At 43.8% G+C, this 15144-nt stretch overlaps 2 protein-coding genes across 2 annotated transcripts in view; one reads left to right on the top strand and one right to left on the bottom strand.

Annotated features, from left to right (window-relative positions):
- The first annotated feature begins 3048 nt into the window (after positions 1-3048).
- Positions 3049-5433, top strand: LOC131220948 (phenylalanine ammonia-lyase-like). The gene has a single exon (XM_058215979.1). The coding sequence runs from the start codon at positions 3172-3174 to the stop codon at positions 5299-5301; it is 2130 nt and encodes a 709-aa protein (XP_058071962.1). The 5' UTR covers positions 3049-3171; the 3' UTR covers positions 5302-5433.
- A 3308-nt stretch (positions 5434-8741) lies between these two features.
- LOC131219938 (uncharacterized) overlaps positions 8742-15144 on the bottom strand; it is a 237233-nt gene continuing 230830 nt past the window's right edge. Inside the window, exon 69 of the mRNA XM_058214923.1 lies at positions 8742-9237. Within this exon, the coding sequence (XP_058070906.1) occupies positions 8896-9237 (342 nt within the window). The 3' untranslated portion in view covers positions 8742-8895. The remainder of the gene's footprint in view (positions 9238-15144) is intronic.

Here is a 15144-nt window from a genome sequence, read left to right as displayed (position 1 = left end):
TGGGTCCAGCAGATGGACCATGATCAGACCATCTACTAGGTCGGACTATAGTATAGCCCTTTGATCTATACATTCAACAGGTGGGGTCCAGATTTTACTGATCCAGAATATTGCTCCAATGGTTACCATCAGGCCGTACACTACTAAAAATTATATTTGTTAGCCGCAAACAGATGATCAAGAAAAAAAATCAGCAACGGTCCACATTCAACGGAAGAAAAAGTAGAAGATGGGATGGTTAGGATCTTCCAATCAGAAATCTTAAATGCCCGGTTAGGCGTTGGTCATGAGATCTACGGTCCAAATCACATCACAAAATCATGGTCCCACATTTACCTAGGGATCCACACTATATATGCACGGGGCCACGGGCTGGGCACCGTGTAATTCTCAATTCTGGATGAGGTCATTTTGGGAATTGTGTTCATAAATTGTAGGGCCGGCATATGTTAATAGATCGCGACTCGCGACTCGAATCGAGACCAGACGAGTCGATCTGAGTCGCGAGTCTTAAACCCATACTCGGGCCACATCATAATGGGTCTTGGGCTGGATCCTGGTCTGAATCACGAATGGGTCAGGATGGGCCAGACCCATTCCCTAGCCGAACCATTGCAACCCAATGTAGAGCTGCAAACATGGTTTTTAGACTCGGTGGCTCAGATCGACTCCTTTAGGTCCGACTCGCCCGAGTTGGAGGTCACTGTAGAGCCACTCATGGTACCGAATCAGATCGGGTAGACCGCCGAGTCGACTCGGACGAGTTATATCAGATTGATTGGAGATTATACCCATGACTGTGAAATTTTCAACATGAAGTGTAAGGGTATGTCAGGAATAAACTGTACGGAGCGTTTGTCAAGACACAACGTAGTAGGTGGTCCAATCTTCCTTCTAACGGCCGTTAAAATATTAGGAGTCATTTGATACTCCGACAGAGTGGACGGTTGATACACGGACACTCATAAATTGTACATGTTGCATACATTAATTTAATTAAACCGTTAAAATTGTGGGACCCAACTTAGATATGTCATAATAAAAAATTCACATGGATTTAACAATCCTAACCTCTGATTAATGGGTATTTTTTGTCGACAATTTCTCAATTTGCTGTTGATTAAATATCCACCAATCTTTGTGACCTTCTCAACAGGTTGGATAGAAAATAAACATTCCGGTAGCCTCCATAAAGTTTTTAATGGTAGGGATTCAATCACTACTGTTTCATGTGGGTCCACAAAAGATTTGGATCTGCTTCAGTTTTTGGATCATGCCCTAAAATGAGCTTTCAAAACGGTTGGACGGTGTGGATTTAAGGAACATTCAACACTGTGAGCCCCATAGTCAGGGGTCCAACACCCTGGTTGGATCCGGGGTCTCACCTAATCCACTCCCGTTAAGCTGACAAAGTAAGACTAACGTTATATAATACGCGGCCTCATCTTTTAAATGCACACATGTTTTGAAAAGTGGGCCCAATGGTTCAATAATCCAGACCTTTGATCACTGGAATTCCACTGTTAAAAGACTACAAAACTTTCATCAATCAAACGATGCTAAGGTTTCCATTTGTGGCCCACAGACAGACGGTTAAAATAGAACTGATCGAAAATAATTTATATTACTCCATGAGCGTGCAATCCTGGAGAATTTGTATTATGCTCCATCTACGGCTGTAATGGAAGATCAATGGTCTGGATTACCAAACCATGGGCCCCACTTTTCAATATTACTGGAAACCCGCGTGTGCTATGCAAAGAAGCCGGCCACGTATCATATTTTCTTCGTACGGTACTGAGAAGAGCAAGGAAAAAAAAAAGAAGAAAAAGAGCCGATTCTCCATTGCATCCGGACGTCAATTTCCAACAACTGTACTTTGCATGGATCAAGTCCAATAAAGAGCTCTGGGACCCACCATGATATATATGTGTGACACATCTACTCTGTCCATGCACGATTGGTGAGACCAAGAAAAGATCGACCCGATAGTCAACTAGGCCACACCTAGCCGTTGAAACCTTCTTGGCCCCATCGAAATTTTGGATCATTAGAATACTTGTTTTCATTTATCTATTTATTTATTTTTATTATTATTATTTTACACTCCATTCGTTCTTGTGGTACTTAGCTGATGAACGGTTTGGATGGCATATAAATATCAAGGTAAGACGTACTTAGGATGGTTTCAACGTTGGGCCTCCTAATAACAACTCTTCCCTGAGGTGTGGCCCACTTTAATTGAGGATTGGCCTGACTTTTGGAGGTACTTCCTAACATCATCTTGCACACACATCACGGTTAGCCATACAGAGCTTTTATGTTACACGGGCGCCCTACCACAGGAAATTCGTGTCCTTTCAAATGGATATGTAGTGTGGATCATCCATCAAGAATCCATGTCGAGCCTATGATGAACGTGATGTGGTTGAACATTGTCTTCCTCACTGATAACTACTTTAAATATACTATGTTTCTCTCAAATCCTTATAAAGACTTAATAAGTTTTGGAATCAAACAACAACTAGAACTCTTAAAAATCAGGGCTTATTATAAATAGTAAACTTAATATAGACTGTCGTGATTTCTACCAGTACGCATGGTTTTTTAGCCAAAACTAGTAAGTGTCGTATTTGTCCGTGGTGGGGCTCTTGTCCTGCTACGAAGTCATATATGTTACGTCCACTAACTTATTCCAGTTTGCGAATACGTCTGTTTTAAGTTACAACGATCCAGATCAACTCTGCCTCTGATAAGGCCTTTTCTGGTCCATCTTGGCCGTGAAGCTGTCTGCAATCACCTGTACATCAATCAAGCTACGAGGCAACGGTCTATAAGAAAACAAAATCCAGCAGTATCGTAGAGGCAACAACAACGCCAACAGCACCATCACACCAACCGCACCGAAAAAACCTACCTTTCCAAACCCCAAAACATGGATTTTGACTGCATGCTCTAACGTGCCCCACACGCCTCCACGTGGCATCACAAGGCACCTTCGTCAAATCCAACCGTCAGGATCCATCTCCAACCAACAATATCTAGCCCACTCAACCCGAGAAATCCCTCCCCACTAAAACCTATATAAACACCACAAATCCAGCTTATCCGGCCAGGAAATTCAATCTCTCCAATTGAAATTTCCTTCACCCAAACACCCAAAAAACAGAAATGGGAGATTTCTCAATCCCAATCTGCACGAATCCCCATACAACTGTGGGCCCATCTTTTTCTCCAGCTGATGACCCCCTCAACTGGGGTGCATCAATCGAGCCACTCAGATGCAGCCATCTGGACCAAGTCAAACAGATGGTGGCCGAATTTCATTCCCCAAGGATAGAGCTGGCGGGGTCCGGACTAACAGTGGGCCGTGTGGCAGCAATCGCACGATCAGCAAACATCCACGTCGATCTAGCCGTTGAAAACCGTCCATCCGTCGATGCAAGCAGCCAATGGGTGACAGACAGCACATCCAAAGGTGTAGATAGCTACGGCGTGACCACTGGATTCGGCGCGACATCCCACCGAAGAACCGACCAGCCCGGTGCACTGCAGAAGGAGCTAATCCGGTTCCTCAACGCTGGCATTTTTGAAAAAACCGAGCAATTGCCGGTATCCACCACACGTGCCGCCATGCTGGTACGTGCCAACACTCTACTACAAGGCTACTCTGGCATCCGATGGGAGATCCTTGAAGCGATCATCGGGCTATTGAACGGTCGGATCACTCCGATTCTCCCGCTCCGTGGAACAATTACTGCGTCTGGCGATCTTGTACCGTTGTCATACATCGCAGGGCTGTTAACTGGCAGACCGAATGCGAAAGCCGTCCTGCCAGATGGCACCATCGTAGGTGCTGATGACAGCCTAAGACGAGCTGGCGTCACTAGTGGGCCATTTGAATTGCAAGCAAAGGAAGGGCTGGCGCTTGTCAATGGCACAGCCGTTGGATCTGGCCTTGCATCCATCGTGCTGTTTGATGTAAACATCCTCACCGTCCTTGCCATCGTCCTATCAGCAATCTTCTGTGAGGTGATGAACGGGAAGCCGGAATTTGCTGATCGTCTGACACACCAGCTGAAACACCATCCTGGTCAGATAGAAGCTGCTGCAATCATGGCCCACCTTCTGGAAGGAAGCTCTTACATGAAAGCAGCTCAGAAGCTTCATGAAATGAACCCACTTCAGAAACCCAAGCAAGACAGATATGCACTGAGGACATCTCCTCAGTGGCTTGGACCCCACATTGAAGTAATCAGATCAGCCACACAATCCATCCAACGAGAAATCAATTCCGTCAACGACAATCCACTGATTGATGTCTCCAGGAACATTGCCTTGCATGGTGGAAACTTCCAAGGGACACCGATCGGTGTGTCCATGGACAACACGAGACTGTCGATCGCAGCGATTGGGAAGCTCATGTTCGCTCAGTTCTCTGAGCTTGTCAACGACTTCTACAACAACGGTCTGCCGTCGAATCTCACTGGTGGGCCAGACCCAAGCTTGGATTATGGATTCAAAGGTGCAGAAATCGCCATGGCAGCTTACACATCAGAGCTCCAGTTTTTAGCTAATCCAGTCACTAACCACGTCCAAAGTGCCGAGCAGCATAATCAAGACGTGAATTCGCTGGGTTTGATCTCATCGCGGAAGACGGCTGAAGCCGTCGAGATACTTAAACTCATGTCGGCGACGTACATTGTCGCTCTGTGTCAAGCTATCGATCTCCGGCACGCTGAGGAGAATCTGAAACATACAGTAAAGCAAGTGGTAGGTCAGGCAGCAAAGCGATCGCTGGCTATCAGTACACATGGCGAGCTTCTTGAATCTAGGTTTTATGAGAAGGACCTGATCAGAGTCGTTGAATCCGAGCATGTTTTTACTTACATTGATAATCCATGTAGCTCGACCTATCCATTGATGGAGAAGCTGAGGCAGGTGCTTGTTGAGCGGGCCATGGAGGATAGAGAGAAGGATGGAGGGGCTTCGATTCTCCAGAAGATTGCTGTGTTTGAACAAGAGCTGAAGACCCATCTCCCCAATGAAGTTGAATCCACCAGAAATGCGGTTGATGCTGGGATTGCTGCCATACCCAACAAGATCAAGGAATGCCGGTCATACCCGCTGTATCAGTTTGTGCGATCGGAGCTTAAGACATCTCTACTGTCAGGCACTAATGTGCTGTCGCCAGGAGAGGATTTTGATAAGGTGTTTGTCGCGATCAATGATGGGAAGCTCATCCATCCACTGCTGGCCTGTTTGGATGGATGGGATGGCTCTCCAATGGAGATTTGCTGATCGAAATTGGATTTTGTTTGGGTTCCTTGATTGGAAGGTGGCCCGCCGCACACGAACATGAAGAAAATTTATGTATGTATGAGTAATCTGAATACAGCAATGCAAATAATAAAAGATGGTAAGCTTAGTTCATGGATTTGAATTTTGATAGATGGCTGTTTGGATATACTGAAACATTGGAAGATCAAAACACCATCCTCTGCAGGGCAGGTTCTGCAACAAAGAGAAGCTAAAAGCTCTGTTTGCACTCGTTCTTGCACCGCATGTGGGGACCATCTGATGAATGGAGAGGCTGGTTTTGGTTTACTATATAGTGGGGTGGGGGCCCACATGATAAGTGGTTTGGATCTGGAATACTCGCAACTGTGATGATATTTGCTAGCTTATGGTGCGTTTGGTAGGACCGCATATCATGATATTTCACACCAAATTAAGCTGATTTAATCAGAAAATATCATGATATTGCTATAACGCACGGAATTATAGAAATCCATTCCTTATTCTTGAAAAAAAGAAAAACTCTGTTAGGACTCGGTTCGTGCATTTGTGGCCTATCTATGACCAATCCAATGAGTGGAAAGGCTGGTTCTGGATCACCATATAGTGGGGCCCACATTATAAGCGTCTTGGATCTGGAATTCTTGCAAGCGTGATGAAGTTTGCTAGCTTAGGGTGCGTTTGGTGGCACCAAATATCAAGAAATTTCATGATATTTTGCACTAAATTAGACTGATCAATCATGAAATATATATATCATGATATTTTGTGCAACCAAACAAGCCCTTAGTTCCTTTGTTTGGTGGTTATCGGTTTTCCTGAATTTTATTTATTTATTTTTATTTATTATTATTTTTTATTTTTAAACTGTTTGGACACGTTCTTGCATTTGTGCCCACGTGTAGCCCATCCTATGAGTGGAAAGCGGCTCGGATCTGGAACTCGTGCAATTGGTTTGCATCAAGAACACGCCATGCTATAGAATGTATACCTTATTCTACAACAACACAAGCAAACAACGATCTGTTAGGACTCACCGTGCATTTGCGGCCACACATGTGGCCCATCTGATGAGTGGAAATGCTGGTTTTTAGGTCACTATGTAGTGGGGTCTGCAGGATCTGGAACTTGCACGATTGCAACGAAGTTTGCATGAACACAACATGACTTAACTAAAACGCCCTAAAAACATGACTTATTATATATAAGCTAAAAATAGTAAGTGTCCAATTTGGGACAACCATGTGATTCTTCTAACTTTTCTAAGACCTATACGACTTCTATCAACTCAAAGGGTCAAAAGTTATTCTCCAACTAAAACTTACTATCTATAGTAAAAACAAAAATAAATGGGCTTTGGACCACCAATAGAATGGAATTTCGCAAATCAGGTGTAGCAGGATTGGTTGGCTTAAGTAGGTTCTTCTACACCCAGATCCATAGCTCAAGTGGTAGACTGAGTGAAAGATACCTCGTTTCAACACTGAGGTCTTGGTATCGATTCCCTAGTGGGGGTGGCTAACAGTGAAGTGTGAACTAGCCGTGGGTGTACTAACCAGCTAACAAAAAATAATAATAATAATAATAGGTTCTTCTACCCAAAATTATATATAATATGTCTAAAAACTTATCCGGACTTGCAAGATATGACTGATTAAAGGTTCAGACGGTCCATATGTTTCGCCTTCTCTGGTCCATCTTTGCCAAGAAATTGTCTGCGACCCGCTCTACATCAGAGTTGCATGTGTGGCCCATCCATTGAGTGGCAAGGCTCGTTTTAGGGTCACTATACATTGGGCCCACATGACAAGTGGCTTGGATCTGGAATCCGTGCAATTGCAACGAAGGTCGCTAGCTTTGTTACTTGTTTGGTGATTATCTGTTGGCATAAACACACCCTGTTTTAGAAATTCAGACCTTATACTATAACAACAGAAGCTATAAACTCTGTTAAGGCTTGTTTGTGCATTAGCGGCCACAAGTGTGGCCCATCTGATGAGTAGAAATTCGAATTTTGGGGTCACTAGATAACGTGGCCCACATCATAAACGGATCAGATATGGAATTGGTGCAATCCTTATGAAGGTTTGGTAACTCAGTTCCTATGTTTGATGGTTCTGTTTGCATAAACACACCATGTGATAAAGAAATATACCTTAATCTACAACAACAGAAACAGAAACTGTTCTGTCCAGTCCGTTCTATTAAATGATGACAACTTGTTGTAATCATTCATTTATAAGCCACCGATCAGATGGCTAGGATCGTCTGATGGAGGAAATGTTACAAAATTGATATGGTCCACCTGGATGAACAAAAGGGTAACCCAAATATGGAAACTCCTGAAAACTTGACGAATAGATGAAACAATGAGCAAATGCAGAGCAAGATCAGCAGTGTGGCCCACCTGATGAAGGAACCAGCCCGATCTTTTGGGTGAGGGCATGCTCATGGCCGGACCCACCTGATGAATGACCTAGATTCCATTGGCATGTGCTAGATAAATCTCTCTCTCTCTCTCTCTCTCTCTCTCTCTCTCATGCAGAGCCGGTCACGGACAGTTTTATGGCCAAGATGGATCAGAAAAGGCTTGATCGGAAGTGGAGGTGATCCAGACCGTCAGAACTTAAAACGGACGTATCTCGCAAACCAGAATGAACTATCTGACGTATCATATGTGAATTGATTTTGGCGTAAGACAAGCTACTTAAGCCACCCAACCACGCCGGGTTGCCCATGCCGGATTTGCAAAATACCATCAGATCCATGGTCGAATTCTTGTTTTAATTTCATTTTTATTATTTATGGTAAATTTTAGTTTAATTATAACTCTTCATCCGTGGCTTTAGGAGTTGCACTCAATATAAAAAGTGCTTTGAATAGTTAGGAGAACGTCGATCATGGTTCGGCTAAATAGGACACTTACTATTTTTGGCCGAAAACCATGTGCACTAGTAGTTTAATTCTGAAACTTATTCCATAGCTTAGTATCCCTATTTAAAGGGGTGTAAAATTTATTTATTCATCAGAATTTTTTAGAATATTATTTCAATTTTCTTGCTTTTTTGCTCGTGGATTCAAGAAATCTCCATGACAAGTTCAAAGAAGCTTTGTGGATTCGAAGTAGTTATCCTTGAGGAAGACGGTGATAGACCTCATCACGTTCATCCCTGTGTCACTCCCTCTCTCTCTAGGAGTTGGACAATCTTTTGTCTCATCACAGCCCTTGATTTGCAAATTGGAAATCAACAATCCATTCATTCCTCTCTGAACTTTCCAACAATGCTTGTTCAAAATCACTCAATGCTACTTCATTAATGAGTATATAGTAGTCCTCAAACTAAGAACAAGCTAAATAGATGGAAACAATATCTCAAATACCAACAACCAAACCCTTGGAAATCACTAGTGGGTGGTCCTTTAATTCTTTTTTTTTAAAAAAAATAAATTATTTTTTAACAAATTCAAGTTTAAACTAAGATTTAGATGATAAATGGGAAGAAGTCTGAATATCATATGTTGGCTTTGTGGAGGTACCATATTGTGTGTAGACCCTCAGATCTTGAGGGCCCACTCCTCTGCACAGACTTTCAATCATCACTGTCCATTTCCAATAACCTCATGCAGCATTGCCTCAGTGGCACCCTGGCGTGAGCCGCTTGCATTCAGCAACACTGTCGAAGTGTCATAAATCATGAAGCTGCCTGAATCATCAGATGGCAAACCAGTTAAGTAGCCAGGCTTCGATGAGACGGTGCCCACTTCAATGTCTCCCAACAGCATGTTCACCACCCGTGACATGGATGGGCGTAGTGATGGCGATGCCTGGATGCATAGAAGAGCAATGCCGATCATCCGAGACACTTCTCCTTCATTGAATTCTGATAGTGTTGGATCCACCAGTTCCAATGCGCGGTCGTTTTCATGGAGATACCAAGCCTACAAGGTCATAGAACAGATCCGATTTAATAATAATAATAATAATAATAATGATAATAATAAAACAAGAAGAAGAAGATGAAGAAAAGAAATGAGATGTGGGCCATATGTGTGTATGCCCCACCATCTAGAATATAGATGATCTGGCCCAAAAATCAGGCCGGACGGCCTATCAGGTGGGCCGAACTTGCATGTTGATCGAATACAGCCTGCTGGTCATTTTCTTTTTAACTGTCCATTTTTACCTTTTTAAGTACATGGGTGGCCTACCTGATGAGTGGACAGACCACATTTTCAGGCCAGGGAAGTTCGTGAAGAGGTCACCATGATGAATGGTGTGAATATTGCATAGGCACCGTCATGTTGGCATGGAAATACAATTTTGTGCTTCTCACAATCCGTAGCGCTACGACGATCCATTACGAAATTGGACAGTTCTCAAACAATCCGATTCCAATCGTTGTTTCAGAATCAGTTGCAACCAAATCAAGGTTGATCATATCACCCAAATGAGGCCGGAGAAGAGTGCCATGAGACTGGGAAAGCAATGAGAGAGTGTTCTTCCTGACTGTGCTTTAATCCCTTTTATCCACCATCCTAATGGTCTCAGATCAGCAACTCTCTCTTAAGGTGAAATGGTTCCCTCATTTGGGAAACAATCCTAACCATTTTACAAAATTAGTAACAGTAATAATTATATTAATACAAAATCAAACTGATTTTAGAAGCTTGATTAACAAGCCTATGTGGGGATTACTGGAATATCCACCATGAAGGGCCTCATGGCCATTGATCCAACACCCCCAACAGAGAAATTTTCATCATTTCAATAGCTAAGTTGGGAATGCTTGAGTACCACTCTCCACCTTGAAAGGCTATTGTTTAACTTAGTAGAATTTGTTAATGGATCACTAATTGTTACTTCTAATTTTCAAGATTTCAGTATTTCAATCATATAAGTTTGTGGAACAAATATTTCAAGAGCCCCGCATTGGTACTTGAGAATGTATGTAGATTTGGGGCGTTCATCTGTTAGACAGACTGAAATATACCTTGTATAGCTAGCATACCTTATATAGTTGGTTTTCCATAGGTAGATGATTCTGATTTTATTTCTTTCCTTGTATAGATACTGTAATCTCTATATATTCAACCCCTTTGGGTTGTCTCAAATACACAAAAGCTTTCAGCTCCTCTCGGTTTACATGGTATCAGAGCTTCACTGATCCAAATCCGGCACCACCTGTCAGATCCGACCACCCCTGCGTCGTCCGGCCACCCCTGTTGCGTCGTCCGATCATCCCTCTGCTCGTCCAGCGCCATCTGCTGCTCGTCCCGCGTCCCCTGTTGAAGATCCGACCACCCCTGCGTCGTCCGACCACCCTCTGTTGAAGATCCGACCACCCCTGCGTCGTCCGACCGTCCCCTGTTGAAGATCCGACCACCCCTGCGCGTCCGACCGTCCCCTGTTGAAGATCCGACCACCCCTGCGTCGTCCGACCGTCCCCTGTTGAAGATCCGACCACCCCCTGCCCGTCCGACCACCACTTCTCGTCCATTCGCCCCTCTGCTCGTCCAGCGTCGCCCGGTCACCTCTATTGCTCGTTCTCTTCGAGTTCCAGCAACCTCATCCAGATCTGTTGCTCCCATCCAGATCTGTTGACAATCTGTTGCTGTTGCTCCCATCCAGATCTGTTGCTGTTGCTGCTGCGTCACCGGATCTACATTTTCCAGATCCAGAGGTCCTGTTGTTGTTCCTATTCCGCCAGATCCAGATATTGCTACCCGTTGGGTATCTCCTACTGTACGGTACACCTAAAACATTCTTCTGCTGCAACTCTTTGCGTACTTTATATTAATTCCGATCAATGGACAAGAACTCATCACGTACAGAGGCCCCAAGGTGTAGTTTTGATGGTACCAACTATTCACTATGGGCCATCCATTTTCAGAACTTCCTGAAGGGTCGTGGTTTGTGGGGACTAATTGATGGATCTGTTACTATTCCCACTTCCACGGATGCCGATAAATTGGCTGATTGGGAAATGAACAATGGACGGATTATTACCTGGATTCTCGATTCGGTCGATCGGTCCATTGCTGTTGGCCTCACACCTCATCGCACGGCTAAGGCAATGTGGGAGCATCTTCAGACAATTTATCAACAAAGTAATGCGGCCCGGTCATATCGTCTGGAACAGGATCTCGTTAACCTTACTCAGGGTGACGACAGTATTCAATCATTTTATTCTAAAATTGTCACAATTTGGACTGAGATGGCCTTGATGGATCCAATATTTCCTAATGACTTTAGGATTTTCCAAACTATGCGCGAGAGTGCGCAAGTTCGCCAATTTCTTATGAAACTGCGTCCGGAATTCGAGCATTGTCGAGCTGCTCTCTTGAACCGTAGCCCTACTCCTTCATTGAATTCAGTTATTAATGATCTATTGGCTGAGGAACAACGACTGAAAGTTCTATCACTTCCTTCCTCGACTCCGGGATCATCTGATATGGTGCTTGCTGTGTCCACCACTACACCAACACGTGGCTCCTCTCCTTTAACTTGTCGCGGCTGCAACAAGGTGGGTCATGTTGTCGCTCAATGCAAAGAATGGTGCGCTTATTGTCGACGAACTGGTCATGGTATTCAAGACTGCCGTACACGTGCATATGCATCTTCTTCCGGCCGTGGACGTGGTGGTCGTGGTCGTGGCCGTGGTCGTGCTCTTTCTGCTACTGCTACCACTATTTCTTTCGAGCCGACTGTTAGTAATTCTGCATCTACTGTTTCTGCTGAAGGTCTTTTATTACCTTTGACTCCTGCGATGCTCCAGCAAATCGTTCAGGCCCCTTTTGTGGCCGGTATATTAGGTATATCCCCATCTTCTACATGGTTCATCGATTCGGGTGCTTCCAATCACATGAATGGTGTTGTATTCCATCTTCGTGACATTTGTTCCTACACCGAAAATCAAGCTATTTCTACTGCGGATGGCACTAGACTACCTATTCAGTCAGTTGGATCATTGACTCTCTCCTGCTCATCGCAAGTTCACCCTTTTTGATGTGTTTCATGTCCCTAACCTCTCCTCCAATTTAATTTCAGTTGGTCAACTCACATCAAATAATTGCTTAGTCATATTTCTTCCCAACTGTTGTTTTGTGCAGGATCTGGCGACGGGGAAGGTACTTGGGAGGGGTAGGCGGCATGGTCGTCTGTACGTGCTGGATTTTGATCCATCTGTCACTCCGGCTCGTTGTTTCTTTTCTCCTTCTTCATCAGATATTTCTTCGGCAAATAAATTGTGGAAACTATGACACTTTCGCCTGGGTCATCCACATTCCGATCGGTTACTTCAGTTAATTTCATCTGGCATGTTAGGGAATATTTCTCTTAATAAAAATGATTTGGATTATTCTTGTTCTTCCTGTTGTCTTTCAAAAAGTAAGTGTGTTCCATTTTCCCTAAGTACTACAAAATCATCTTCTATGTTTGAACTTGTGCATACGGATGTCTGGGGTCCTTCACCAATTATGTCTCTCTCTGGGTTACGATATTATGTTATATTCATTGATGATTTCACACGTTACACTTAAATTTACTTTCTGCAATCGAAGTCACAGGTCTTTGAAAAATTCAAGTTATTTCACTTTATGGTGGAGACTCAATTTTGGGTTCCAGTTCAAACTCTCCGCTCTGACTCAGGGGGGGAATATCTCTCAACTGATTTTCGTACATTTCTTCAAGGGCATGGAATTATTCATCAAACCACCTGTTCTGATACTCCACAACAGAACGGGGTGGCTGAAAGAAAAAATCGTCATATTGTTGAAACTGCCAACACCCTGATGACAGCTATGCCTCGTTCTTTCTAGGCTGAAGCAATGTTACATTCCGTCTACTTGATTAACCGGATGCCAACCAAAGTTCTGAACAGTAAATCTCCTTACTCTGTTCTCACCAACTTACCTCCTGCATATTCCACATTTCATATTTTTGGTTGTATCTGTTATGTTCACATGGCTTCACGTGAACGTAACAAACTATCTCCAAAATCAGTGAAATGTGTGTACTTGGGATTTGGAGAAACTCAGAAGGGTTTTTGATATTATGATCCAGTTTCTCGTCGTGTTCAGATTTCACAACATGTTGTTTTTCTTGAACACATTGCCTTTCATTCATCTCTTCCTCCTCCGCACACTCCAAACTCTCTTGGTCTAACTGCCTTTCCAGAAATTCCGTTTGCCTCAAGTACTCTCCCTCGTCCGTTGCAGGTTTACTCACGTCGACCACGTACAGATCCACCACCTATTACTCAACCCGAACCTACTGTACCCGTTGCTGATCCCGAACTTACCTCGATCCGTCGTTCCGCTCGTGAACATCGAGCGCCTGATCGGTTGATATGCTCTATGTCTGCCATGAATGCTACTCTGGATACCGTTTCTATTCCTACTTCATACTCTCAGGCAGCCACTCATGATTGTTGGAAGAAGGCTATGGCAGAAGAACTTGCGGCATTGGAAGATAATCATACGTGGGACATTGTCACTCGACCTGCTGACAAACAGCTAATTGGTAGCAAATGGATTTATTCTGTCAAACTCAAGTCTGATGGATCATTGGATCGATACAAGGCTCGACTTGTCGCTCAGGGATACAAACAAGAATACGGAATTGATTATGATGAGACTTTCGCTCCCGTGGCCAAGATGAAAACTGTTCGTACTCTTCTGGCTATATCTTCTGTTCGCTCATGGCCACTCGCTCAGATGGATGTGAAAAATGCCTTTCTTCATGGAGATCTTCAGGAAACCGTGTATTTGAAACCTCCTCCTAGCTCCTTAATCCCCGACAATAAGGTATGTCGCCTAAGGAAAGCCCAGTATGGCCTCAAACAGGCACCTCGGGCATGGTTCCAGCGCTTTCACGATATTGTTACAGGTGCTGGCTTTACTCAAAGTAGTCATGACCCATCCTTATATTTACGCACCATTGCTCGCAGCATTGTCATTGTTCTCGTCTATGTTGATGACCTAATTCTGACTGGTAGCGATGTTGCTAGCATCTCGGCTTTAAAGGAAGTTTTGCAATCCTTATTCAAGATGAAAGACTTCGGCCATCTCACATACTTTCTTGGGCTTGAAATTTCACGTTCTAAACGTGGGATCCTGGTCAGCCAGCGTAAATATACCAAGGATCTTCTCGCCTTGGCATCATTGACGGATTAGAAGACAGTTCAGACTCCCTTAGAACTTAATGTTCAATATGGCTGTGACGATAGTGATCTCCTTGCACAACCCGACTTATACCGTCGTTTGGTTGGGAGTCTGGTTTATTTAACTATGACTCGCCCTGATATTGCCTACGTTGTTCAAATAGTCAGTCAGTTTGTTTCTGCTCCCCAGACTCTTCATATGACTGCGGTGTTGCGCATCCTATGGTACCTATGTGGAACTCTAGATCGATCACTGTTTTTCTCCTCCATGGCAACTCTGGACCTTCGTGCTTATTTGGATGTTGACTGGGCCAGTTGCACTCTTACATGAAGATCTACCGCTGGCTAATATGTTTTTCTCGACACTTCTCTCATCTCTTGGAAGTGTAAGAAGCAGGCCACTATTTCCAAATCGAGCATGGAAGCCAAGTATCGGGCAATGTTTGCTGTATGTAGTGAGCTTGTTTTCTTATCTAGGCTCTCTGTTAGACAGACTGTAATATACCTTGTATAGCTAGCATACCTTATATAGTTGGTTTTCCATAGGTAGATGATTCTGATTTTATTTCTTTCCTTGTATAGATACTATAATCTCTATATATTCAATCCCTTGAAGAGCCCCGCATCGGTAGTTGAGAATGTATGTAATGCTGGGGCATTTTAACACCAGGCTCGAGTCGGGTAG

Source organism: Magnolia sinica, chromosome 12, assembly GCF_029962835.1.
Source record: "Magnolia sinica isolate HGM2019 chromosome 12, MsV1, whole genome shotgun sequence".
Lineage (NCBI taxonomy): Eukaryota > Viridiplantae > Streptophyta > Magnoliopsida > Magnoliales > Magnoliaceae > Magnolia > Magnolia sinica.
Note: the sequence above shows the minus strand (reverse complement) of the source record. Positions and strands in the feature narration are given on the sequence as shown.

What these genes read in the sequence shown, in the direction of transcription:
- LOC131220948 (XM_058215979.1), top strand. Translation starts at nt 3,172, where the DNA reads ATGGGAGATTTCTCAATCCCAATCTGCACGAATCCCCATACAACTGTG.